At 40.0% G+C, this 22375-nt stretch overlaps 1 protein-coding gene across 4 annotated transcripts in view; it reads left to right on the top strand.

Annotated features, from left to right (window-relative positions):
* Positions 1 to 2222: 2222 nt before the first annotated feature.
* if (integrin subunit alpha inflated) overlaps positions 2223 to 22375 on the top strand; it is a 127977-nt gene continuing 107824 nt past the window's right edge. For 2 of the 4 annotated variants that reach the window (XM_089730116.1, XM_089730114.1), the window contains exon 1: positions 2223 to 2596. In XM_089730116.1, the coding sequence (XP_089586242.1) occupies positions 2448 to 2596 (149 nt within the window). In that variant the 5' untranslated portion in view covers positions 2223 to 2447. The remainder of the gene's footprint in view (positions 2597 to 22375) is intronic. The other 2 variants (XM_089730117.1, XM_089730115.1) reach the window with 1 other exon arrangement.

The raw sequence follows: 22375 nt of genomic DNA, 5'->3' as shown, positions 1-22375 counted from the left end.
AGATTGAATTTAGAATATCTTACAATTTCCTTAAAACAACAAAATATGCAAAACGTACAAAATAAACGGAGGCTAATTCATCATAGTTTTTAATCGTACTAAATGTTAGCTTCTTTTTTTTCCTACCTAAACTCACTGGACTCTAACCGGGAGTGCTGCTAACACTGGCCCTAGCAACAGCAGTGCTTCGCAGAATCTATGGGTTGTGTCTATGGGTTAATTCACTCGTGGAGCCCTTCATCGCATGTTAGCTTAAGTAGCTAGCTGTCCTATGCAGCGAAGCATGGTACGGCTTCTGCCGAATGTGTCGCTACGCGGCCGTTTTCGAATACTGTTCTCGAATACTGGCTCTATTTATCATTTAATGTCATATGTGGCGTGCGCTATTTTACAGTAAAAAGCCATCAGCATAACATGCGTCCACTAATACATACATATGTATATATATCCGTCTTAGATATATACTTAGTCTGGCTATAAATACTGTTACAAAGGAAAACAAAAAAAATATATGGCAAATAACATTTATTACTTTTACAGTGTGTTAGTTTAATACATAAATATAAAACAATTTTAAGTATAAAAAGCTTATTCGAAGTGGTCTCCATTGGCTGCAATACAGTCCTTTAAACGTTGAGGCCAGTTATCTATAGAAGCACGCACTCTTTCCATGGGAATATTTTTCACTGCCAATCGTACGGATTGTTTTAGGGTCTCCAAATTATCATGGCGTTTAGAGCAAACCGTACTCTCTAAAACCGACCATAAACCATAATCCAGCGGATTAAGATCGGGACTAGACGACGGCCAGTCCTCAGCTCTGATGAAGTCCGAAACGTTCGTTTCTAACCATGACTGCGTAGACCGAGCTTTATGACCTGCCGCCGAGTTTTGCTGGAAGGACCATTCTTGATTATTGAACACGAGTTTGTTAAGGAGCTTCACTACCTTCTCAAGAATGGTATCTTGATACACTTGTGCCGATGTTTTGATACCTTTTTCACAAAAGTATGGCCCAGTCACTCCTTTATAGCTAATACCCCACAAAACCATCACTGAAGTCGGATAGTGCCCACGTTGCACTCTGTCGACTAATTGGGAAGCTTCCTTAGAGCTTTGAGCATAAATACGGTCATTGTGTTTGTTAAAATGTTGCTCAATTGTAAAAAAATTCTCATCCGTAAACAAATATTTTCTATGACCTCCCTTTGCGTACCGCTTCAGTAGTTGTTTCGATTTTACCACCCTATTCTCTTTTAAATTATCAGTTAAGAAATGACCAGTACGTCTCATATAGGCTGCAAGTCCTAAGTTATCTTTTAAAATACGCGACATGGTTCTAGGTGCTATCTTCATCTCCCGAGATAAAATCTTTTGCTTTCGGGCAGGATTTCTTCGAATTCTTTCCTTTACTGCTTTGACCACCTTTTACGTACGAACACTACATGGACGGCCAGATCTTTTTCTGTCACAAACAGAGGAGGTCTCATTGCACATATTAATAGCCCGGTACACAAACATTTTACTAATACCAAGCGTATGGAGAGTTTTAAAAATTGCATTTGGCTCCATATCTACTTTGTGTAATGAAATCACAGCGATTCGGTTCTCTTTATCACCCCACTCCATTTTAATATTGCAAAATATTGTACAATGTATTGGCGCCAAAATGAGAAAACTCAATGAGCAATCATATAAAAATGACAGATTCCAAATTCAAATGTAATATTTTGTTTATTTTTAATTGTAACAGTATTTATGGCCAGACTAAGTATATATAAATAAGTTTGCAGGGTTACGTGGCTTTGTCAACTGATAAGTTTGTTAACTAACTAATGTTTTTATGCGAATGAAATTTTATATTATTAATTTTATTTGTTGGCTAATCTAAGCCTGCTTATCTATAAACGGAATAAATTGACGCTTTAAAAGTTTTGTAAACGTATTTGGAGCAATTGAGTTTATTTGGGAAAAATATATTTGATGCGTACCAAAACAAAAATACGATTGAATGCAGTGAATGAAATTCAGAACTTTAGCTGTTTCTAAGTCAAGAAATAAATCGTAATCCATTGTTTTTATGTATGGAGCTGAAGTAATCGCCGTGAAACACTCATCGTAACGAGAAAATGGCGCGAAAATCATGCGAACAGTCACTTTTATTTTCCACCGCTTTAGTCATCGTTGACGTCTTACGCGTATGGATTCGTAAGGCTCCTCGATTATGAAGCGCGCGTGTCGGTTAGCAGCTGCTAGGCAAAGGCTAGGAGCATAACAGATTAATCCGTCAGTACATCGTGGACCGTCGCAGGCGGAGCACTCGTCGCCGGTCGTCACAGTTTACGACTACGAACTCGCAAAAGTTACGAACGAACCATGAGGACGACTTATATAACAAAAATAGTGTTTCGTATTTAAATTAATTCTGTGCTGTGTTTCTATTAACGATGGCTTTATATGTGTGTGTGTTACTGTGCGTGTGCGCCTTCGTTTCGGGGTTCAACGTGGACATACCCTCGAGGGTGGTTTATAGGGGAAATGAAAATTCTATGTTTGGATTTACCGTTCAGGCTCACATTGACGGAGATCAGAAAATGTAAGTGTGTTTTCATACAATTCTTAGCTTATACATATTTTTTTTTACAAATTTGTAGAATCGGAATTTCATTAAATTTCTGAATATAAAGAATGTATTATATATACGTTAATATGTTCTTACGCGTATCTTGAGTTCATCTTAAATATCGCGATGATGTCAGACGGCGTTAATACTAGTTGGCAACCGATGAACTGGCGGACAACGTAAACAACGATGTATTTAAAAGTAACTGACTAATATTTGTAATTTATCAGCAGTAGTAATTGTATCTACTAATGAATGGAATCTTCGTTATTCGGTAGGCTAACTGTGGTCGTCGTATTATTGAGATTTCTTTGTCCACTGAGTTTCTCTCCAGACCCTTCTCAGTGGGTCGCGTTTCTGATCCGGTGGTAGATTTTGGAGATCTGCATAGGTAGAATAAAAAAAAAAGATTTCAACCTCAAGATTCAAAGTGGAAGCCAATTTCAGTAGCCACTTAATATGTGTGCGTCTGAGCTGAAGCAAGTTTTGTTAAATTTAGCGACCTAAAATATAAACCTACTTATTCTTCTTCTTTGTCTCCACCTTATCCCACTAGGCAGGGTCGGCACAGCGATTTTTTTTATTCCATTCTCCTCTATCAGCCGTCATCTCAACACTCACTCGTCTTCCTTTTATATCGTTATTCTCACATTCCATCTATGTCTTCTTCGGTCGACCTAAATGTAAAATATAAAACTAATTAAAAGACACAATTTTGTGTACTAACAGGAAACAAAAATATAGACTTTCGATGCACATGTGCCTCAAGAGTAGAGCGTCAATCACTAAGTAGCTCTAACTCTAGCGACTCTACTTTATCTCTAAATATAGAGAAAATGTACCAAATAGAATGTGCTTAGCCATTTTTGATTCTTGATTTTGTTGGTTGATCTTATGACAGAAATTTACATACCCGGTATTCATTTACGTTTAACAGATAAGCGACTTTTTTTGTAATGTTTAAATGATAAAAAAAAACTTTATAATTCGTGTTCTCAAGGCTACTAAAAAATATCCACTACCTGTTAAGTCATACTATATTCCTGTATTATGTACTATTTTCAAATACATTGAAAATGAAGCTATTATTCGTATATAAATTTACATTCTCAAAAATGCAGCACTTTACCAGTTTAACAAATTAAAATAAAATATATAAGCGATCGTTTTAAGCCTTTTGAACATCTCTGACAATTAATGGAATCAGCACGACCATGGGCATTCGTGAACATATATCTCGTTACAAAATTGTTTTCTGGAAAACTGGAAAAGCGGATCGTGCCAGTTATCGAACTTGCGACCTCTCGCGCAACTAATACTCTAAAACCAGTGAGCTTCGCAATCAACGATTTCACTAAACTAGAGGTCCCGCAGTAGTCGAAATTCGACTATGATTAATTGGAATTGTAAATTTTGTACACTATTACGATTGTATTTTATACTTCTATAATCACAAATTTCGCCAAGACTACACTCTAAAAAATATTAACAAAGACAAACAATATTTAATCTATTCTCAATTTGACAACAGACGTCAAGAACAAAAGTTTGACAATAAATAGTATGCATGCGTGTGTGCGTCAAATATATGGTATGTAGTGTGTGTAATGTTTTCTTTATTGTTTTAATGTATCTTTTATGCATTATTTTAAAAAAATATTAGTATTGTGCACTTCTTCTCTATATTTTCTATAAGTGTGGAAAATTTCATACTCCTCCGTCTGCGCAATTTTCGTAAAAAGGGATACAAAGTTTTTGCTTCACGTATTAATATATTTCACTAAATATGTAGTTGACCACAAAATATTGCAAGGCAGCTTATTCATGATCAGAATTGATTCATATAATATGAATTGCATCCACGTAATTGTTTAAGTCACGTGTCAAATGTGTAATGTATGAGTAATGTTTCTTTGCATGGAAGGATTATTATTTCGGAATTCTTGTAATATAAAAACTCAGCTTTCAAGGGATTAGGTAAACATGGCGTCCCGTCCATTTTAGCGGGAAATCACGTTTATGAATAAGGAACTTTTCACATCTTCTAAATATTTAAAAAATCCTTTTTTTTAGTTGAAAATTACACATTAGCATTGGTATTTTTATAATCACAAATCATTCAATACAAAGAAATACTTTGAGACTACTTACTATCTTAACAACTGTCGTGTTGAGTGAAAAATGACAGTCTCATATTCTTGACTCTATGTGATCAGTTTCACTTTGTTAGTGAATTAATGTGACAGTAAAGTTCTGTTGATCATTATAAATTCACACACTCACACTAGCCCGTGTTCTATGATCTCGTTTAGAAATTTGAACAAACAAGAACATGGAAGAGAAAGCTATTTTATATTTAATGAACGAACAAAATTATTGGATTGTTTTTTATCAATAATAATTTTGTGTTAGAGTAATGATCAGATTATATAATTGACCAGGTCCGCACGACCCTCGATTCCACTGTCTGCGGTGCTCTCAAAGTAGCCAAAGACAGGATGAGATATCACAACATCGTGAGGATGAAAATAATAGATTGAATTGGTCACGTCTCTCAGACATGAGGAGCACGATTAAAGGAGGAGAGTTAGATTAATGTACTGCACTGGCGTAAAGCTCAGCGGTTCTTCTGTTTAAGGGCTGTTTTTCAACGTATATAGGTGGTTTTTAGTGCTTATTTGAAGTTTTAGACACAGAAAATATCTTAGAAAGAGATCAGATGTTTTTTCTAGATCAATTCTGCGATTTTTGCAGCCACTACCTTCTTTTCTACGATATACTTCTGTATCTTTGTTATATTTTAATCATCAGTCGAGATATATCCGAACTGCTGATCATGGGTCTCACTTGAAACTGGCTGTAATGGCAGTTCAGATAAATTCCATGTATTGTTCTGCTGACGTTCTAAAGACAAGGAGATTCTTAATTCTTTATTAAATGACAAACAAGACTAAAACACGCCAATTCTACTGAACATACACAAGCAGTTATAAAGTCGTAAGAAATCTCATATCGGTGAATAAGTGAACTAACTAACCTTGATTAATATTCGTAAATATTTTATTTTCTTGAAACGAGAAGGTTGGCTCGGCTGCGTCGATGACATCACCCAGATGAACAAGCGCGATTTTTAGCATTCGCCGTTTCCTTCGAATTGTATGTTTAGTCTGTATGTTTGAACACTGTAACACTGTGATGAATTTGCATGCTGTACGATTTCTGTTCTCTGCAACTCTAAGCAGTCTGGATAAGAATAAATTTAGATTGTATATTATGTTTATAATTGCTTTTAGCTTCGTTCTCGAATTTGATTTGTATTTAAAAAGGATATAAGGGACCGTGAGTTGACATTTACATTTAATAAAACTATGAAGATCTTAAAATACGATTAAAACTATTTAATGCAAAATTCTGGTTCTATCTGTTTCGAAAAACACGTAACACACATGTATAAGACTTGATATTGTGGGTTGGTTATTCGTTATTGGTTATGACGCTTTCATTCTGGAAGTTTCGATGCGTCGAATGCCCCCGAGTAGCGTTCAATGATGAATTTAAGGTGATAACGGAGACGAATTTGCTTTAACGTATGTTTGTGGATTTTGAGTTGGCTTTTTATTACAATATCATGGAGCTATTTATAGATAAATGAAATTTGTAAAATGAGCTGTCTTTCTACATCGATACCTGTCACTGGCGTCATGAAGTCCTGAAAAGTTTGTTTTGTTTTGTTCATCCATATTATCTGGAACCGCTGCGTTCATCGACAGTGCGTTTCCAAAGATCTTTTTTGCAACGTACCATCCAGCTTTGGAATGAACTCCCCTCCACGGTGTTTTCCGAGCGCTATGACATTTCCTTTTTCAAACGAGGCTTGCGGAGAGTACTTTATGGTAGGCAGCGGCTTGGCTCTGCCCCTGGCATTGCCGACGTCCATGAGCGACGGTGACCACTTACTATCAGGTGGGCCGTATGCTCGTCTGCCTACAATGGCAATAAAAAAAAAGTAGCTCTAGTTCTTATACTCGATGGATACAAGTTTTTTTTTTTTTTTTTTTTTTTTTTTTTTTTTTTTTTTTATGATTGAAAGTTTACTGGTGGCCCGAAGGCCTTTCCAGTTTCACCAGGACACGTGGGCGAGCAAAGGCTCAGCCAGGAGAGGTGGGATTTGCTAACAGCTACCCGAGCGCCTCCGAAGGAGATCTAACAGCTCAAGAGTAGCTGCTTCGCGAATGAATCTACTACCGGATCGGAATCGCGACCCGCTGAGAAGATCCGGCGAGAAACTCAGCGGGCTGATGCATGGGTTAGGTTGCACGTCGACCTCTTTGTCGAGTTCGACGAGTACGGTTACCGGGGTCCCTAAGCCTGCCCCTAGTATTAGAGCTGAAGGCATCTAATGCAAAGGTTATTGGATCTGATGGATCCGTAAGGACGTGTCTAGGGCGTCGACGGTGACTGGCTCCTGCATGATCAGGATTCGGGGAGTAGTCAGCGGCGGCAACGATAAGGCGATTATCATGACGCATAGCCTTATCGAAGTATCGTTCCGACGCTGACTTCATGTATTTCCGAATTGATTCGAGGCCCAGGTCGTCGTGTAGGTCAACGTTCCTCACGAACCACGGAGCCCCGACAGCTAACCTGCAAAAGCGGGATTGTAGGGATTGGAGGGTGTCTATGTGTGTGCGGGCCGCGTGAGCGAACACCACACTCGCGTAAGTCATGACGGGCCTTATGCAAGTTTTGTAAAGTGTCACCTTGTTCCTAAGGGACATTTTACTCCGCTTACAGATCATGGGGTAGAGTCTACCGAGAATAAACGCGGCACGGTCACGGACTGATTTTATATGCGGGCGGAATGTCATCGATGCATCCAGGGTAACGCCCAGGTACTTGACCTTCCTGGCCCAGGGTATGGGTTGTCTAAAGAGAGTAATCGGGGGTGTGAGATTCCTCCTCCTAATCCGGGAAGAAATCCGTGTGGAGCTTCCCCTCTGAAATAGCACCGCAGTACTTTTCGCTGGGTTGATGTCTATGCGCCATTTTCGGAACCACTGTCCTAGGGCTAGGGCTGCGCTCTGAAGCTTCTTCGTGATTAGGGACTTATTTCTACTAGAATAGTAAACAGTCGTGTCGTCGGCGAATAAAGCTAAATGGGTCGGCGGCGACCGGGGAATATCGTTGACGAATAAGCTAAATAGGAGGGGTGAGAGGACAGAGCCTTGCGGGACTCCAGCTGTGAGAGGTCGTGGGGAGGAGCGGGTTCCCTCGACTCGATATCGAAAAGAGCGGTTCGACAAGAAGTCCCGTATGATGAGCACGAGACTATCCGGCACGCCCATGTTGAATAGTTTGAAAATCAAACCGTTGTGCCAGACTTTGTCGAACGCTTTTGCGACGTCGAAGAAGAGAGCTCCCGTGTATAACGGTTTTGGTCGATTAAGCCCCACAAGAATGTGCTCCGTGAGGCGGTGCACCTGTTGAACGCATGAGTGATTTGTACGGAATCCGAATTGTTCATCGATGAGAATGCCCTTTGATGAGACGAAGTCTCTGAGGCGTTTGTAGAGCAGACGCTCATACAGTTTGCCTAGAGACATGAGGAGGCTAATCGGGCGATAGCTCGTCGGATGATTTTTTGGTTTACCGGGTTTATGTATGCCGATAACGTCCGCTTCTTTCCACACCGCGGGAAAGATACAGTTCGCCATAGCGGCATTGAAAATAGATGCCAACATCACGATGAGTTGGACGGGTAGAAGTTTAATAACGCGGTTAGATATACCGTCGGAACCGGGAGCCTTGCGAGGACGTAGGTCTTTGATCAAGTCTTTAACTTCCATCGGGGTGACGGGTGGTAACGCATCCGAGGGTGGCAAGGAGGCTCTGCGTTCTACCTCACTGTCTACTAATTCTACATGAACAGGGTCCACGGATTGAGTGCTGGGCGTGCACTGGGTTTGCAATGTATCGGCCAGCAGCTCTGCTTTTTCGTCATCATCAAAGGCCGCGAGTCGGCCTGAGGGGCCTACGAGAGGGGGCATAGTTACTACCGTATCCGATTTGAGAGTACGAGCTAAGCGGTAGTAAGACCTTTGGGAGGGTGCGAGTCCTTCTAAGAAATCAGACCATCTGGCATCTCGGACTTCGGCGATGCGAGACTTTACGTCGCGTTGTAGGGCACGCATTCGAGTACGATTATCCGCGGTAGGATACCTGTCGTAGGCGCGTATCGAGGCGTTCTTAGCTCTAAGGAGTTCCCTAATATCGTCGGACAATTTGAAGCGGTGAAGGAAGTCCTCCGCTACAACGTGTTTCGATGACCTATCTAATGTCGAGGTGATGTGTGATGTTAAGATGTCTATGGCTTCAGCGGTATCCTGAGGAGACGGGGTAGAGTCCGGGTTAAGCGGGAGCGATGGTGGATCAGATTCAGCCAGGCTGATGCCCAGCGTGTGCCAATCCACCACAGTCCTCGTGACGGGAACGGAATCGGGAGCGCGACCGAGCTTCATAACGACGGGACGGTGGTCTGAATCTAACTCTGAAACTACTTCGATCGAGTGTAAGCGCAGAGTTACGTTTTTTAATAACGCTATGTCGAGTATATCCGGGCGATGCGCGATATTTAGCGGGTAGTGAGTCGGGGTTAACGGAGCGACGATATCGAAGGCGAGATCATCGACTAACGCGTCAAGCCGCCTGCCATTCGGGGTTGTGGTGTGTGAGTTCCACCTGATGTGTTTACAATTTAGGTCGCCCGCCAGAATGACAGAGCTCCCCATACCGAGCAGCGCCTCGATATCACTGCTTAGAACGATGTTATCCGGTGGAAGATAAACGGACGCTATAACGATCGGCGCGTGTCCCGTCAGTGAGATTCGGCACACTGATGCTTCGATATTAGCGAGCGCGGGAGGATCGAGCGGGACGCAATGCAGGGCTCTTCTATAGTAAATGACGGTACCACCACCACGGGCAGAGAGCCTGTCGTTCCTGACCATGTTATAGTTCGCGATTTTAGGGTCACGGCGCGCGGGCTTAAGTAGGGTCTCCTGCACTAAAAAGATATCAATTTGATGGTCACGCAAAAAGTCAGAAACCTGATCACGTTGATTTGCGAGACCGTAAGCGTTAAAAAATCCTATCGTCACGGATAGGGGCTTTATTCTACTTGTATACGCCATTGATTACCGGCGGAGTGAGGGGAGGACGTACGTATTTAATGACGCGTATACGTCGGCGTATTCCTGCACAACGGCGATAAAGTGTTGTGCAGTGGAGGCAGCGCGAATGGCGTCGCCCAAAGCGTTAACGCGCTCAAAGTTGATCGACTGAAAGAAGTCGATCGCTAAAGCGAGATTTTCGGACGCGGTCGGAGGGCAAGTTGCGGGAGAGGGACGAGTCGCGGGGGCGGGACGAATCGCGGAGGAGGGAGTTGTAGCCGTGTTCGTGTACGGCAGCGGTTTCGCCCAGGCCGAGACACTGGGCACCGCTGCCGGAACGAACGCTGGCTTAGCCTGCGGCGCAGAGGGTGCCGAGGCTTTGATGTCTGGGCCGGAAGCTCGGAGGCGGTTTTGGCGGGCGACGCGGCGATTTATTTTCGGGGCTCGGGGGCATCCGCGGTAATTTGCGGGGTGACCCTGTGTTCGACACAGGACGCAGCTAGGTGGTTCCGTCGCGGTTTTTTGATCGCGAGTGCATAGGGCCGTGGCGTGGTCGCCTAAACATTTGACGCATCGGGGGCGCGCGTGACAGTTACGGGAAGAGTGCCCATATAATTGACAGTTATGGCACTGGCTAGGAGTGCCTTTTTTATGGGGGGCTTCGACAGCGATACCAGAGAGCCTACAGACGGTCTGTGTGTTAAAGATTTTCTTACCCTCGGGGGTAGGCTGGAGAGCGACTAGAACCATATTATATGGCTCCCTACCGCGACCGGTGTGCATACGGTGCACAGAATTCACTGGTAGGCCTTGTTCTAACAGGTCGACTTTTACGAGCTCTACATCTAACTCTTTAGGGATTCCGCGTATTACAACGCGGAGTTCCCGCTCCTCCTGAAGCGTATAAGTGTGGAAGCTTATACGCTCCTTACGGAGGTAAGAGGTGAGGGCCCTATGGTCATCAGATGAATGCACCTTTATTTGGATGCCGTTCGCGAGGTTACGGGCATTCGTGAAATTGATATTTTTGGCCTTAAGGGCCAGGGAAACTCGTTCCCAAGCTGCCTTCTCTTGAAGGATTACCGGAGGAGGGGACTGAGTTTTATTTTGTGCCACCGGACGCGGCGACGGACTGGCACGGGCTGGAGGCGCAACGGGAGTCTGGGCGCGGGGGCGCGACGCGTTCGCGGCTTTGCTAATTTTAGCGGCCGCGGGAGCTCGAGACTCCGCGGCACGCTTCTTACCCTTTTGTACCAGGGTAAATCCATCCGTCGATGAGGCGGGGGCGAGGTCGACCTCCATCTCCGAGTCAGAGTCGGAGGACGAGGAGGCGGGCGCAGGTGACCTACGAGTAGGTGTTTTGGAGGGCGCGACGGAGGCCGCGGATGATCGCGCTGCTGGAACGGTGACCACGGCGGACGACGCAGCAGTTTTACTCGCCAGTATAGGCGACGCGGGAACGGCAGGCACGACGGAGGCTGCGGTGCTCGATGCAGAAGCTTTGCACGCAGGTACAGGCGACGCAGGAGCAGCCAGCTCGGCGGAGTCCACGAGAGGGCTCGCGGTGTGATCGGCCTTGAAGGCCTGAAACTCGGAAATGAGCTTTGGGTAGCGAAGCCGGAGAAATTCCGCAAATACAGCGTCCATGATGGCTACGTGCCCAGGTGGGGCTACCCTGGGTCTTAGAAAACACTCGCCTTGCGGCGAGGCCCCAACTTCTCGGACCTGAGCGGTTCTATTGAACACAGGTGGCGATGCGGCACGATTACTACAGGACAAAGAAAAAACACAACAAAACGGAAATAACAAAAAGAAACAAAACAATAAAACACTTCCAGGAAGACAGTTTGTCGGCAGATGTACCACGAACACAGAAATAGCAAAAGGAAACAAAACAAATAAAAACTTCCAGGAAAAACACTTGGTCGGCAGATGTACCACGAACACAGGCCGCGCGAACAATGGCCGGGCTAACAAAAGCCGGGCGAACAAAGGCCGGGCAATCGAGTGGTCGATGAGCACGTCCGCACGTGACGGGTGCCTCTATCGGAATGATGGATACAAGTCTTGATTGTCTTGAGCCTTGAGTCTTGAAGCCAATAGGGTCTTAAACTGATACTTTTGAAACATATAAATTAGGACAGAGATACACAGCTGTTATACCTTGTCAGGTCATAAATTCTGTCACATGCTTAATGTAAAATAATTGAAACAAGTTTATTCATTATGTAACCATTCATATACCAAAATGAACTTAACAAAACATAGATTCTTATGACACTAAAGTTTATTCAAAATGACCTCCGTGATTTTGAATACAGGCCTTCAATCTGCGCGGCCAGTCGTCTATCGCAGCACGAATGAGGTCCATGTCAATATCGGCGGCTGCCTTAATCAAGGATGTCTTGAGTGACTCCAAACTGGGATGAGGCTTTGAGCACGCCTTTTCCTCCAAGTGTTGCCATATCTTGTAATCTAACGGATTCAAATCTGGACTGGAGGAGGACCAGTCTTCGTGCCGGATGAAGTCGATTTCACGCGCCGCCAGCCAGTCTTATGTGCTCTTCGCTCTATGAGCTGGCGCCGAATCTTGTTGGAATAACCAGTGCCTGTTATTGAACATGGTATGAGAAACAGGTTCCACAAGGTTCATCAGGACTGTATTTTGATACACAACTGCATTCGTTTTTACACCTTTCTCACAAAAATGTACCTCTGTTAAGCCCCAATAAGAAACTCCCAACCATACCATGAGCGAGGATGGACAATGACCTCGTTGGACACGCGGAATACGGTTGCTCGCTTCTTCACTACTGTGTGCGTACACCTTATCATTTTGTTTGTTGTAGCTCTCTTCTACGGTAAAAATTTTTTCATCCGAAAAAGAATTTCCCGATATTTTTTTCCCGCGTACCGCTTCAACAAAGCGCGGCATCTCTTCAGTCTCAGGTCCATTAGACGAGCATTCAAACAATGTCCTGTTTTTCTTCGATATGCCCGAAGCCCTAAGTCTTCATTTAACACCCTTTTCACCGTGGTTCTGCTTAACCCCATCTGAAGGGCCAACAGTTTCTGCTTACGTTTGGGATTTCTTTGAATTCGCGCCTTCACAGCTTTCATCACTGCTGGAGTCCTAACAGACCGAGGGCGACCACTTCTTGACCTGTCATCTACACTAGAGTCTTCATTGTATCGTTTGATAGTACGATAAACGAATCTTTTGGTTATATTCAAAATTTTCAGTATGTTAAAAATTTGAATTGGCGCGTAATCGCAACGAAGCAACGCAATAACTGCAACACGGTCTTCTTTAATCGTTCACTCCATATTTAAAAATGAGTAAAATTCTAAAAGTATACATTTTTATTTTCATGAACAATTCGAAATTCGAATTCAATAAACTTTTTTGTGGCCAGCATTCTAAAAGAAAAGTTTTTACTGTGTGACAATACTTATGACCTGACTAGTTACTTATACGATTTTAATGATTCATTATTAAGACATTTATTTGGACACGTTTTGACGTTTACTAAAAGGAATTACTAAAAGGAAGACGAAAAATAATAATTTCAAGGGCCACTTCTTCGTTTTCCCCTCGACACAATCCTACATTATGCGGAGTCGGCGCAGCATATTCTATAATCATGCTGCATTGAGATCCGGCATGAGTTTTACGACCGGCCTGCGTGACTGACGTCAACCCTCCTTTAGTTGTATCTTCAGTAATTTAACTATTGCAACGTACCGTAGGGAGGGTATTTTTCTGTTTCTTCTTTTAGCGTTTCTTTTACTTCGTCCGTTTTCGGTTCTATGATTATTTTTATAAAAACAATGACACTAAAATGTAAGTTCTCAAATACCAAAAAGATAATATTATCACCTTTTTTTTCTTTATTCTGGATCATTCAGGACTAAATTAAAGTGGCACTCTATTTTAAAATTATAGAGTAACATTCAGAGAGCTTAAGCATCAAGACTCGTCTGAAGAAACTCTTTTAGGTTTTATCTCAGCTTTCAGTTCCTGATGATCTGTCTTTTTTAAATTTTTTAAACGAATTTCAGTTTTTGACGCTTAGCATCGACTAAATGGTGTATTTTATTGTAAAATGAAAAATATGAAAATAAGCACGTACTTACCATGACCGACAAAGCTCCCAAAGGTCAATTGCCACCAAAACCCTATTATTTAAGTAAGATACAAACAAACATAGTTGTCACTCTAAATAGTTTTATCAATTCAAATTGACTTTGAACTTTTTATTATCTTTAACACTTCGAGGGATGGGGCACAAAAATTAGTAACCGGAAACGGTTCAGCGTCATATGTTCAACACATGCGTTTTGTGCACCCCGCTGCGCCCTTTTTAGCTTATTTCCGGTCATTAGGGATCAGTTTTGCGATATTTTATGCGTTTTTTTTTGCGATAACTTTCTTTTGTCTTATTTAAGTTCTTGTGAATTTTTTTCTTAAGCGTCGACGATGAACTTTGTAACATTGTATATAATATTGTATCTTTTATAATATGTATATGTTTAATCTATGTAAAGAAAATTGAATCGGATCTTGCTTCACATGCGGCTGGCTCGACCGAACTAATTCGTTTTTATTGTATTCGTAATTATCAGGACGAGGTTTGTATGAAAGTTCTTTTTTGGTAGGCAGCGGCTTGGCTCTGCTCCTGGCATGGCTGAAGTCTATGGGCGACGGTAACCACTCACCACCAGGTGGGCCGTATGCTCGTCTGCCTACAAGGGCAATAAAAAAAAATGGAATTTTTTCGAGCATTTCACGATAGTCACATGATCGACTTTCACTATTAGAATATAAGATACGCAATCAACAGGCCGATCAGTCTTCGTCAAAATGTTTGAGGTCTGTCTTTAACACAATAGCAATTAAAACAGAATTACTTTAATTTAAGTTTTTCATTATTTTTTTGTTGTCATTGTAATAATGCTATTTCCGACGTTTCGAACACTGCAGTTTTCGTGGTCACGAAAGACTGTCGTCATAATGAAAAACGGTTTTATTTTTATAGCTGTGACTCGCTAAATCTGAAAGAAAAATGCTAAATGTGTTTTAATACTATTAATACTAAAATATTTAATACTATAATGGTTATTATTTAAAAATATTTGTACGTGCATATAATATAACCACCTACGGTTAGAATATTCCTATCGATTTTCGTAATAATGTCCGCTGTATAAAAGAAGCGTTTCAAATTATTTAATTGGAGCATTATTTTTATGGATAAAACGCCCTTATAAATCCGTCGAGCAGCTTTACTGACTTGCTTAAACATTTCAACTAAAAAGAGGGTTTATTTTGAAATCTAAAAATACTCACGGAACCCTCTCCTGGGTCTAGTTTATTTAATTTTATTCATGTTTGAGTTGGCGGGCGTGATGCCAGTTCATTTATATCGTGCTCTCTTAGGACATGATCACATTTGTAAATCATAGGATTTCGTTAATAATCGCAATTAACTATGGCTTAAAGTTGAAAATGTTCTAGATTGTATTTCTGTAAACTTATTTATTAAAATGAACATATATGGCATTTTTTGTTTATTTGGTCTATGCAACGATTGTCAGGTTCAAATCAAACTTTCACGATTGCTGTTTAAAATGCGTATTTTAATTATTTAATGGTGGAACTTATCTATGCTGCTATCACTAGAGCAGTTGTTTGTAAAACTGATTTTGAGGCAAATACCATTGACGCGTAGACTAGACTCGAAGTGGGTATAAAGATTGATTTTTCCTTGATAACTGATGCTATATCATTTACCAGCACTCATTTTAGAATAATGCAATAATATCTTTCATTAGAGTAGTTCATTAAGAGCGTTTGATGCAACACTTTTGTTGTGACTTGGCCTTATGATTTACACAAATGTTTTTTTATTCGTCAGTCAGTGCTCCGACCCGACAAGTGAGTCTTTGTGTCACTAATGGTCCGGGGTAAATGATGACTGCAGATGTGACGTGGTATTGATTGATTCGAGCCGAGGTCAGGATTTCGTTGGTCTTGTCAGTGTTATAAGAAGTATATGTTTTCGTTTGTTTATTTTCTGATTCCAGCTTACTTTCATATATAAAAGTCGATTTGTGTGTGTGCGTGTGTGTGTTTCCTATATACTCCAAAACGGATGGACCGATTTAATTGAAATTATCACGAAATCTTTTAGCAATTGGCCTAGTGAACGACCCTGTGAAGTTTGCTAGCAATCGCATTAAAGTTCTTAATAAACTCAAATGTTCTAGATTATTCTTCACTTCTTCTCTATCGACATTTTGGTGTTTGTTGCGGATCGCTGTACGATTTTGACTAATTTCAAGTTTGGTTTTCTATATCTATATCTATACTAATATTATAAAGAGGAAAGATTTGTTTGTTTGTTCGTTTCGAATAGGCTCCGAAACTACTGGACCGATTTGAAAAATTCTTTTTCCATTAGAAGCCGACATTGTCCCTGATGAACATAGGCTACTTTTTTTATTATTTTTTTATTTATTTTTTTTGGTTTCATGTATGTTTTAATGTTTCCGAAGCGAAGCGAGGGCGGGTCGCTAGTATCTAATAAAGTACGTTATACTACATCCTAATAGTTCTGAGGTAAAATTTTACATTTAAAATATTTTATTAGTGGATGCTACTGCATTATTATTCTTCATTATAGACACATGTCTTCCACTTCATCTATTTTACTGCTCTGTTTGGTTGGACGACCTCACAGCTGATCGTATGTAAATTGTCGGAGACCATACACGCCACAGTTACCCTTGAGACCCGAGTGTGACCGCATCGTCAACCCCTCAAACCGCAATGCATGGCAAAACCAATAACCATTACTAGCACACGATGGTTTAATGTAAACTGTAGGTACTTGGTAATTATAAATATGCTTTGAATTCGGTAGGATCGAGATTAGTGACAGAATCAACTTAGCAAATAAGTTAAGGATTACTACGCTATGGATCCGTTGGAAATAGTACTTTGAGGTGAGTAGTCAGAATATTTAATTTAAAAAAAAAACCCCATAGAAACCTAAAAGCAATTTGTATGGTAACCACGAACGTGTTGTTATACCAGTAAACCCGTCCACAGTCGAAAGTATTTTAGTTTATTAGTGTCGTTGAGGAGATAACGCGAAGACACTGGCCGAAGGTTATCTGTGCAATAGTCGCACTGCATGCTGCCGCACTGATAAACGATTTTAATTCGGTTTTATTTTGTAACAACGAGCGCTTTAATGTCATTTGAATGTTACTGTCAAGTGATGGGTGTCGTTAAAAGCGACTAAGACATTCACGGGATATGGGATGGTTTGGGAAGATATGGACATGTGATGAGACGAAACGACAATGAAGTTGTTAAGAGAGTTTTAACTATGAACGTGGAAGGCTTTAGAGGAAGAGGTAGACCTAAGAAAAAAATGGATTAATTGCGTGAAAAACGATATCTGTAAGAAAGGAGTGAGCGAAGAAATGGTATATGATAGAGGAGTTTGTAGGAGAAAACATGTTGCGCCGACCCCAGGTGGGAGAATGGCAGGAGAATGATGAAGAGATTCACGCGATAATGGGCAGCAGAGCTTTCTAAGTATTATACCAGTATATTGTGATCGCAAAGCGGCTTTTAGTGGTGTTTGAGGTATTGTAGCCAGTAGAAATATTTTACCTTCGTATTCGAAGTGTGGAGCAGCCGTATTTTATTTTTATTTTTATTATTTGTTGTATGTGTGGACGAGCTCACGGCCCACCTGCTCTTAAGCGGTTACTGGAGCCCATAGACATCTACAATGTAAATACCGCCAGCCACTTTGAGACGAGTTGTAAGGTCTCACTTTTTACACCACAACGGCTGCCCTGCCCTTCAAACTGAAACGCATTACTGCTTCACGGCTGAAATAGGCAGGGTGGTGGTACCTACCCGTGCGGACTTATAAGAGGTTCTACCACCAGTAAGACAATAACATTGAGATTTCGATCTCAAGTCGTAATCAGAATAGTTTTTTTGTTAAATTTACGATTCGATATAGGGGTCTCCTATAAAAATATAAATTCGACAAAAGGCAACTTCGTGGCCTGAAGCGTAGAAAGATGCACCAAAACTTATTAGCGCCGTTTCAAAATAATGTGTCTAGCGACGCACAATCGTGACCTCGTTACGGAGGGCCAACATCTCTGTAAATAATTCATTGTTGTCAACATTTACTGTGTACGTAGACGTTATAACTTTATTCATATGTTCTGAGAATTTCGTAACGCACCACTCGATTTGAACATACATATAAAATGATTTTATAGTTCTTCATTTAGTTTAAATGGGCGACTGCATTTGTATTTTTCTTTTTTTTTATATGATTAAAAGCTTACTGGTTAGCCGGAGGCTTTTCCAGTTTCACCAGGACATGTGGGCGAGCAAAGGCTCAGCCAGGAGGGTTGGGATTTGCTAACAACTGCCCGAGCGCCTCCGAAGGAGACCTAACAACTCAAGAGCAATTGCTTCGCGAATGAATCTACTACCGGATCGGAATCGCGACCCACTGAGAAGATCCGGCGAGAAACTCAGCGGGTTGATGCATGGGTTAGGTTGCACGTTGACCTCTTTGTCGAGTTCGACGAGCACGATTACCGGGGTTCCTAAGCCTACTCCTAGTGTTAGCGCTGAAGACGTTTAATACAAAGGTTATTGGATCTGATGGATCCGTAAGGACGTGGTCTTCTGTCGTGTGTACGGGTTCCGATAAGGGCATTCAGATGGATTTTCAATTCATCCTCCCTATTTAGGTCGTTAAGTCTAGTCAAAGGTCGTGAACACATCTACTGTGTATACTAGTAAAAAAATATACAGCGATAGTAAAATATCTACTCATAGTACATAACATATATTGTGAGTCTGCCCAAATCTGTACTCTCGTCGTGTCTAAATGCGAAATAATCCTGTGTTGTCATATAGGGTTACTCTATAATACTGCATTATTATCGCTTGCGACTGTTATAAGACTTAAGAAATATTATAACGCAACTGACCCAATATTTATGACCATAATGGACAGTGTCAATGAATAAGAACTGAAAACCATTAGTTAGTAACATCATGGGTGTCAAGGAGACTGATAGCTGAATTCAGGTCACTATTAAGAGATCACTGGAAATGGTTTACGTAAACATAAGTGTTAAAGTATTACTCAATTTAAACAGAACCATTGAGGATAAATTTTCATATATTTTTAATATAAGAAATTACTAATTTATAGCATAATTGCTATAAATTAGTAATTTCTTGGGACAATTTTAACAATTAAAAAGTAATTAAAATGACCGTGCAATAATGAGTGAGACGTCCGGTGCTCTCTGCTGTTGTCAGCTCACACGTGTAAGCAGAAGTTTTTTATTACTTAGATGGGTGGACGAGTTCACAGCCCACCTGGTCTTAAGTGGTTACTGGACCCCATAGACATCTACAACGTAAATGCGCCACCCACCTTGAGATATAAGTTCTAAGGTCTCAAGTATAGTTACAACAGCTGCCCTACCCTTCAAGCCGAAACGCATTACTGTTTCACGGAAGAAATAGGCAGGGTGGTGGTACCTACACGCGCGGACTCACAAGAGGTCCTACCACCAGTAAATACGCAAATTATAATTTTGTGGGTTGTGATTTTTATTACACGATGTTATTCCTGCACCGTTGAAGTCAATCGTGAACATTTGTTGAGTACGTATTTCATTACAAGTTACAAGTTAATAAAGTGTATTTGAATAGTATTATTGCTCTTTCTAATTTCCCGCGCGTAGTCGCACCGAGCGCGTCTGACGTCATTTTAAATTGATCGTTTAAAGTTAATTGCACAAAATTTATACAACAGCACTGCCAATTTAGTTGCTCTGAACTTGATAACGTTAACCTTGTAAGTTAATTTTGATTGATAAAGTGCATAGTCTGCGTATGTACAAATTCAAGGTATTTGTGTGACTATACATTTTAACATTACTAGTGGTCCCTCCCGCAGTAGTCGAAATTCGACTATAATTAATTGAAATTATAAGTTGAACATTATTACGGTTCTATTGTCAAAGACTATTTATTATACTTCTATAATCACAGATTTCGGTAAAACTACACTTTAGACAAATATTAACAAAGACAAACAATATTTAATCTATTCTCATTTTGACCATAAACTTTATGCAATACGAAAAGTTTGACAATAAGCAAATAGTATGCATGCGGTGTATGTGTCAAATAAATGGTAGTGTGAGTAATGTTTTCTTTATTGATTTAATGTATCTTTTATGCGTTATTTAAAAAAAATATTTGCATTGTGCACTCCTTCTCTATATTCTCTATAAGTGTGGAAAATTTTATACTTCTCGGTCCGCGCAATTTTCGTAAAAAAAGGGGTACACAGTTTTTACTTCACATATTAATATATAGATATCCAAGTCGTCGGTCGGTTCATTTCTGTAGAAAACACTTATATTCTAGTTTATCTAGTAATAATAGTTTTGAGCAAATTACGGGTTTTAGAAACCTGTGATCGTTACTAATGTTCGTAATAGTAAACGCATAGATAAGTATTGGTATTTATATGTATGTTTTATTGTTTTTTTCTTCGTAAAACAACAAAATTACCGTTTTTGTTTGATCGTGTTTTCTAGAAATTAGTGAGTTCTCATCGCGCTTCCTGTTTTTTAATTTGTTATCTTTCATATTCATAATTCCTAGTATTTTTTTCGGTTTGTAATATTTATGCTAACTACCATAATAATCAAGTGACTCCTTCGTGACCACGATAACTGTAATGTAATGGAAACTTCGGAAATAATTTGATGACATTAAAAACAAGATCAAACCGTAACAGTGGTTTTATTATCTATATATTAATACGTGAAGCAAAAACTTTGTATCCCTTTTTAGGAAAATTGCGCGGACGGAGGAGTATGAAATTTTCCACACTGATAGAGAATATAGAGAAGAAGTGCATAATGCTAATATTTTTTTTAAATAATGCATAAAAGATACATTAAATCAATAAAGAAAACATTATACACACTACATACCATGTATTTGACGCACCCACGCATGCATACTATTTATTGTCAAATTTTTGTTCTTGATGTCTGTTGTCAAATTGAGATTAAATATTGTTTGTCTTTGTTAATATTTTTTATAGTGTAGTCTTGGCGAAATTTGTGATTATAGAAGTATAAAAGACAATCATAATAGTGTACAAACTTACAATTCCGATTAATTATAGTCGAATTTCGAATACTGCGGGACCTCTAGTTTTCTTAAATCCTTAAATTTTTCGAAGTACTCATTTGGTATCAAATCCTGTGCCAGCTATGTTTGTTTGCTGTACACTGATGGGACTGGATAAAATTTCCCTTTAGCGTCCAAAGCGACTGTATAATTCAAAGAACACTATTTAAGATATTCTCTACGGTAAAAATAATGTTTACTGCAATATTTTCATGCGATCAATATTGACGCAGAGAACCAACATTTGAATCATATGGCTTATTTACAAGTAATGCTGGTTCTTAGTACAGAAAGATAGGCGTTTTAGGTCAGTGTCGTGTACGAAAACAAGGTTTTCCTTTAAACAAACCTATATTGCCTTAAATACGAACTGATCATACCAATTCAACGCACACCGCTTCTCTCCTTGACCTCAAATGAGTGTGTGTACATAATGTCGAGATGAAATTTCTCAATAACTGTTTGTGGTTAGACTAATAATTACGATTGTTTGCTTTTATAAAATGAAAAACAGAACGATGATTCAAAATAACGTTTTTTAATATTAGCCAAATAAATTAATAATATTATTTAAAAGTTTTTAGTTGTTCTTCTTTGGCAGTGATTGAAGTCATAAAAAAATATAAACAGCAGTTTAAGATTGTCGGTGCATTCCAAAATTATTCTAAAATGTAATTCTAAGTTCTACATGTGTAAAATTTTTATTTGTTTTCACGTATTTAATTCGCAATATACTAAAATTTTGCCTGAAATTCATACTACACAACGGTTTGTGGCGAAACAGCGTAAAAACTAAGCATCAGGTTAACCATATATTCGGTTGCCTTCGCTTGCTACAAAAAAAACCTTTATCGAAGTGAAAGTGTATGGTAATGAGAGCAATCTGTCTCAAGCGTAATGTTTGTTCATTGCGCGTCATATCAGCGAGAGCTCGCACCGCTTCGTTATTGTACTAGTGACATTTACGAATTGAAAGGTTTAAAATTATTATAAGTTATTGCGCAATTACATTTTACGATCACGTAAATTGAATCCATTCGAAATACGACATTCTTCAATGTTTATTGCTTACTCGCTTATTTGTTATTTGTTAAATTATTTAAATAATCATAAAACATGTGTATCATTTTTCCGTGATCTTCGGCCCATGAACTGTCGTTCTTTTGTTATGAAATATGATGTGGATACATAGTTGCAAGCGGGATAAACTAACAGACACCATTTTTAAAGTTATTTTTACACGCTCAGACATTTTAAGTATTTTGTTATCCGAAAAGACGTGGTTGAAAGCGATAAAGAGGTCGG

This window comes from Bombyx mandarina, chromosome 10 (genome assembly GCF_030267445.1).
Source record: "Bombyx mandarina strain Sakado chromosome 10, ASM3026744v2".
In the NCBI taxonomy this organism is placed as follows: domain Eukaryota; kingdom Metazoa; phylum Arthropoda; class Insecta; order Lepidoptera; family Bombycidae; genus Bombyx; species Bombyx mandarina.
Note: the sequence above shows the minus strand (reverse complement) of the source record. Positions and strands in the feature narration are given on the sequence as shown.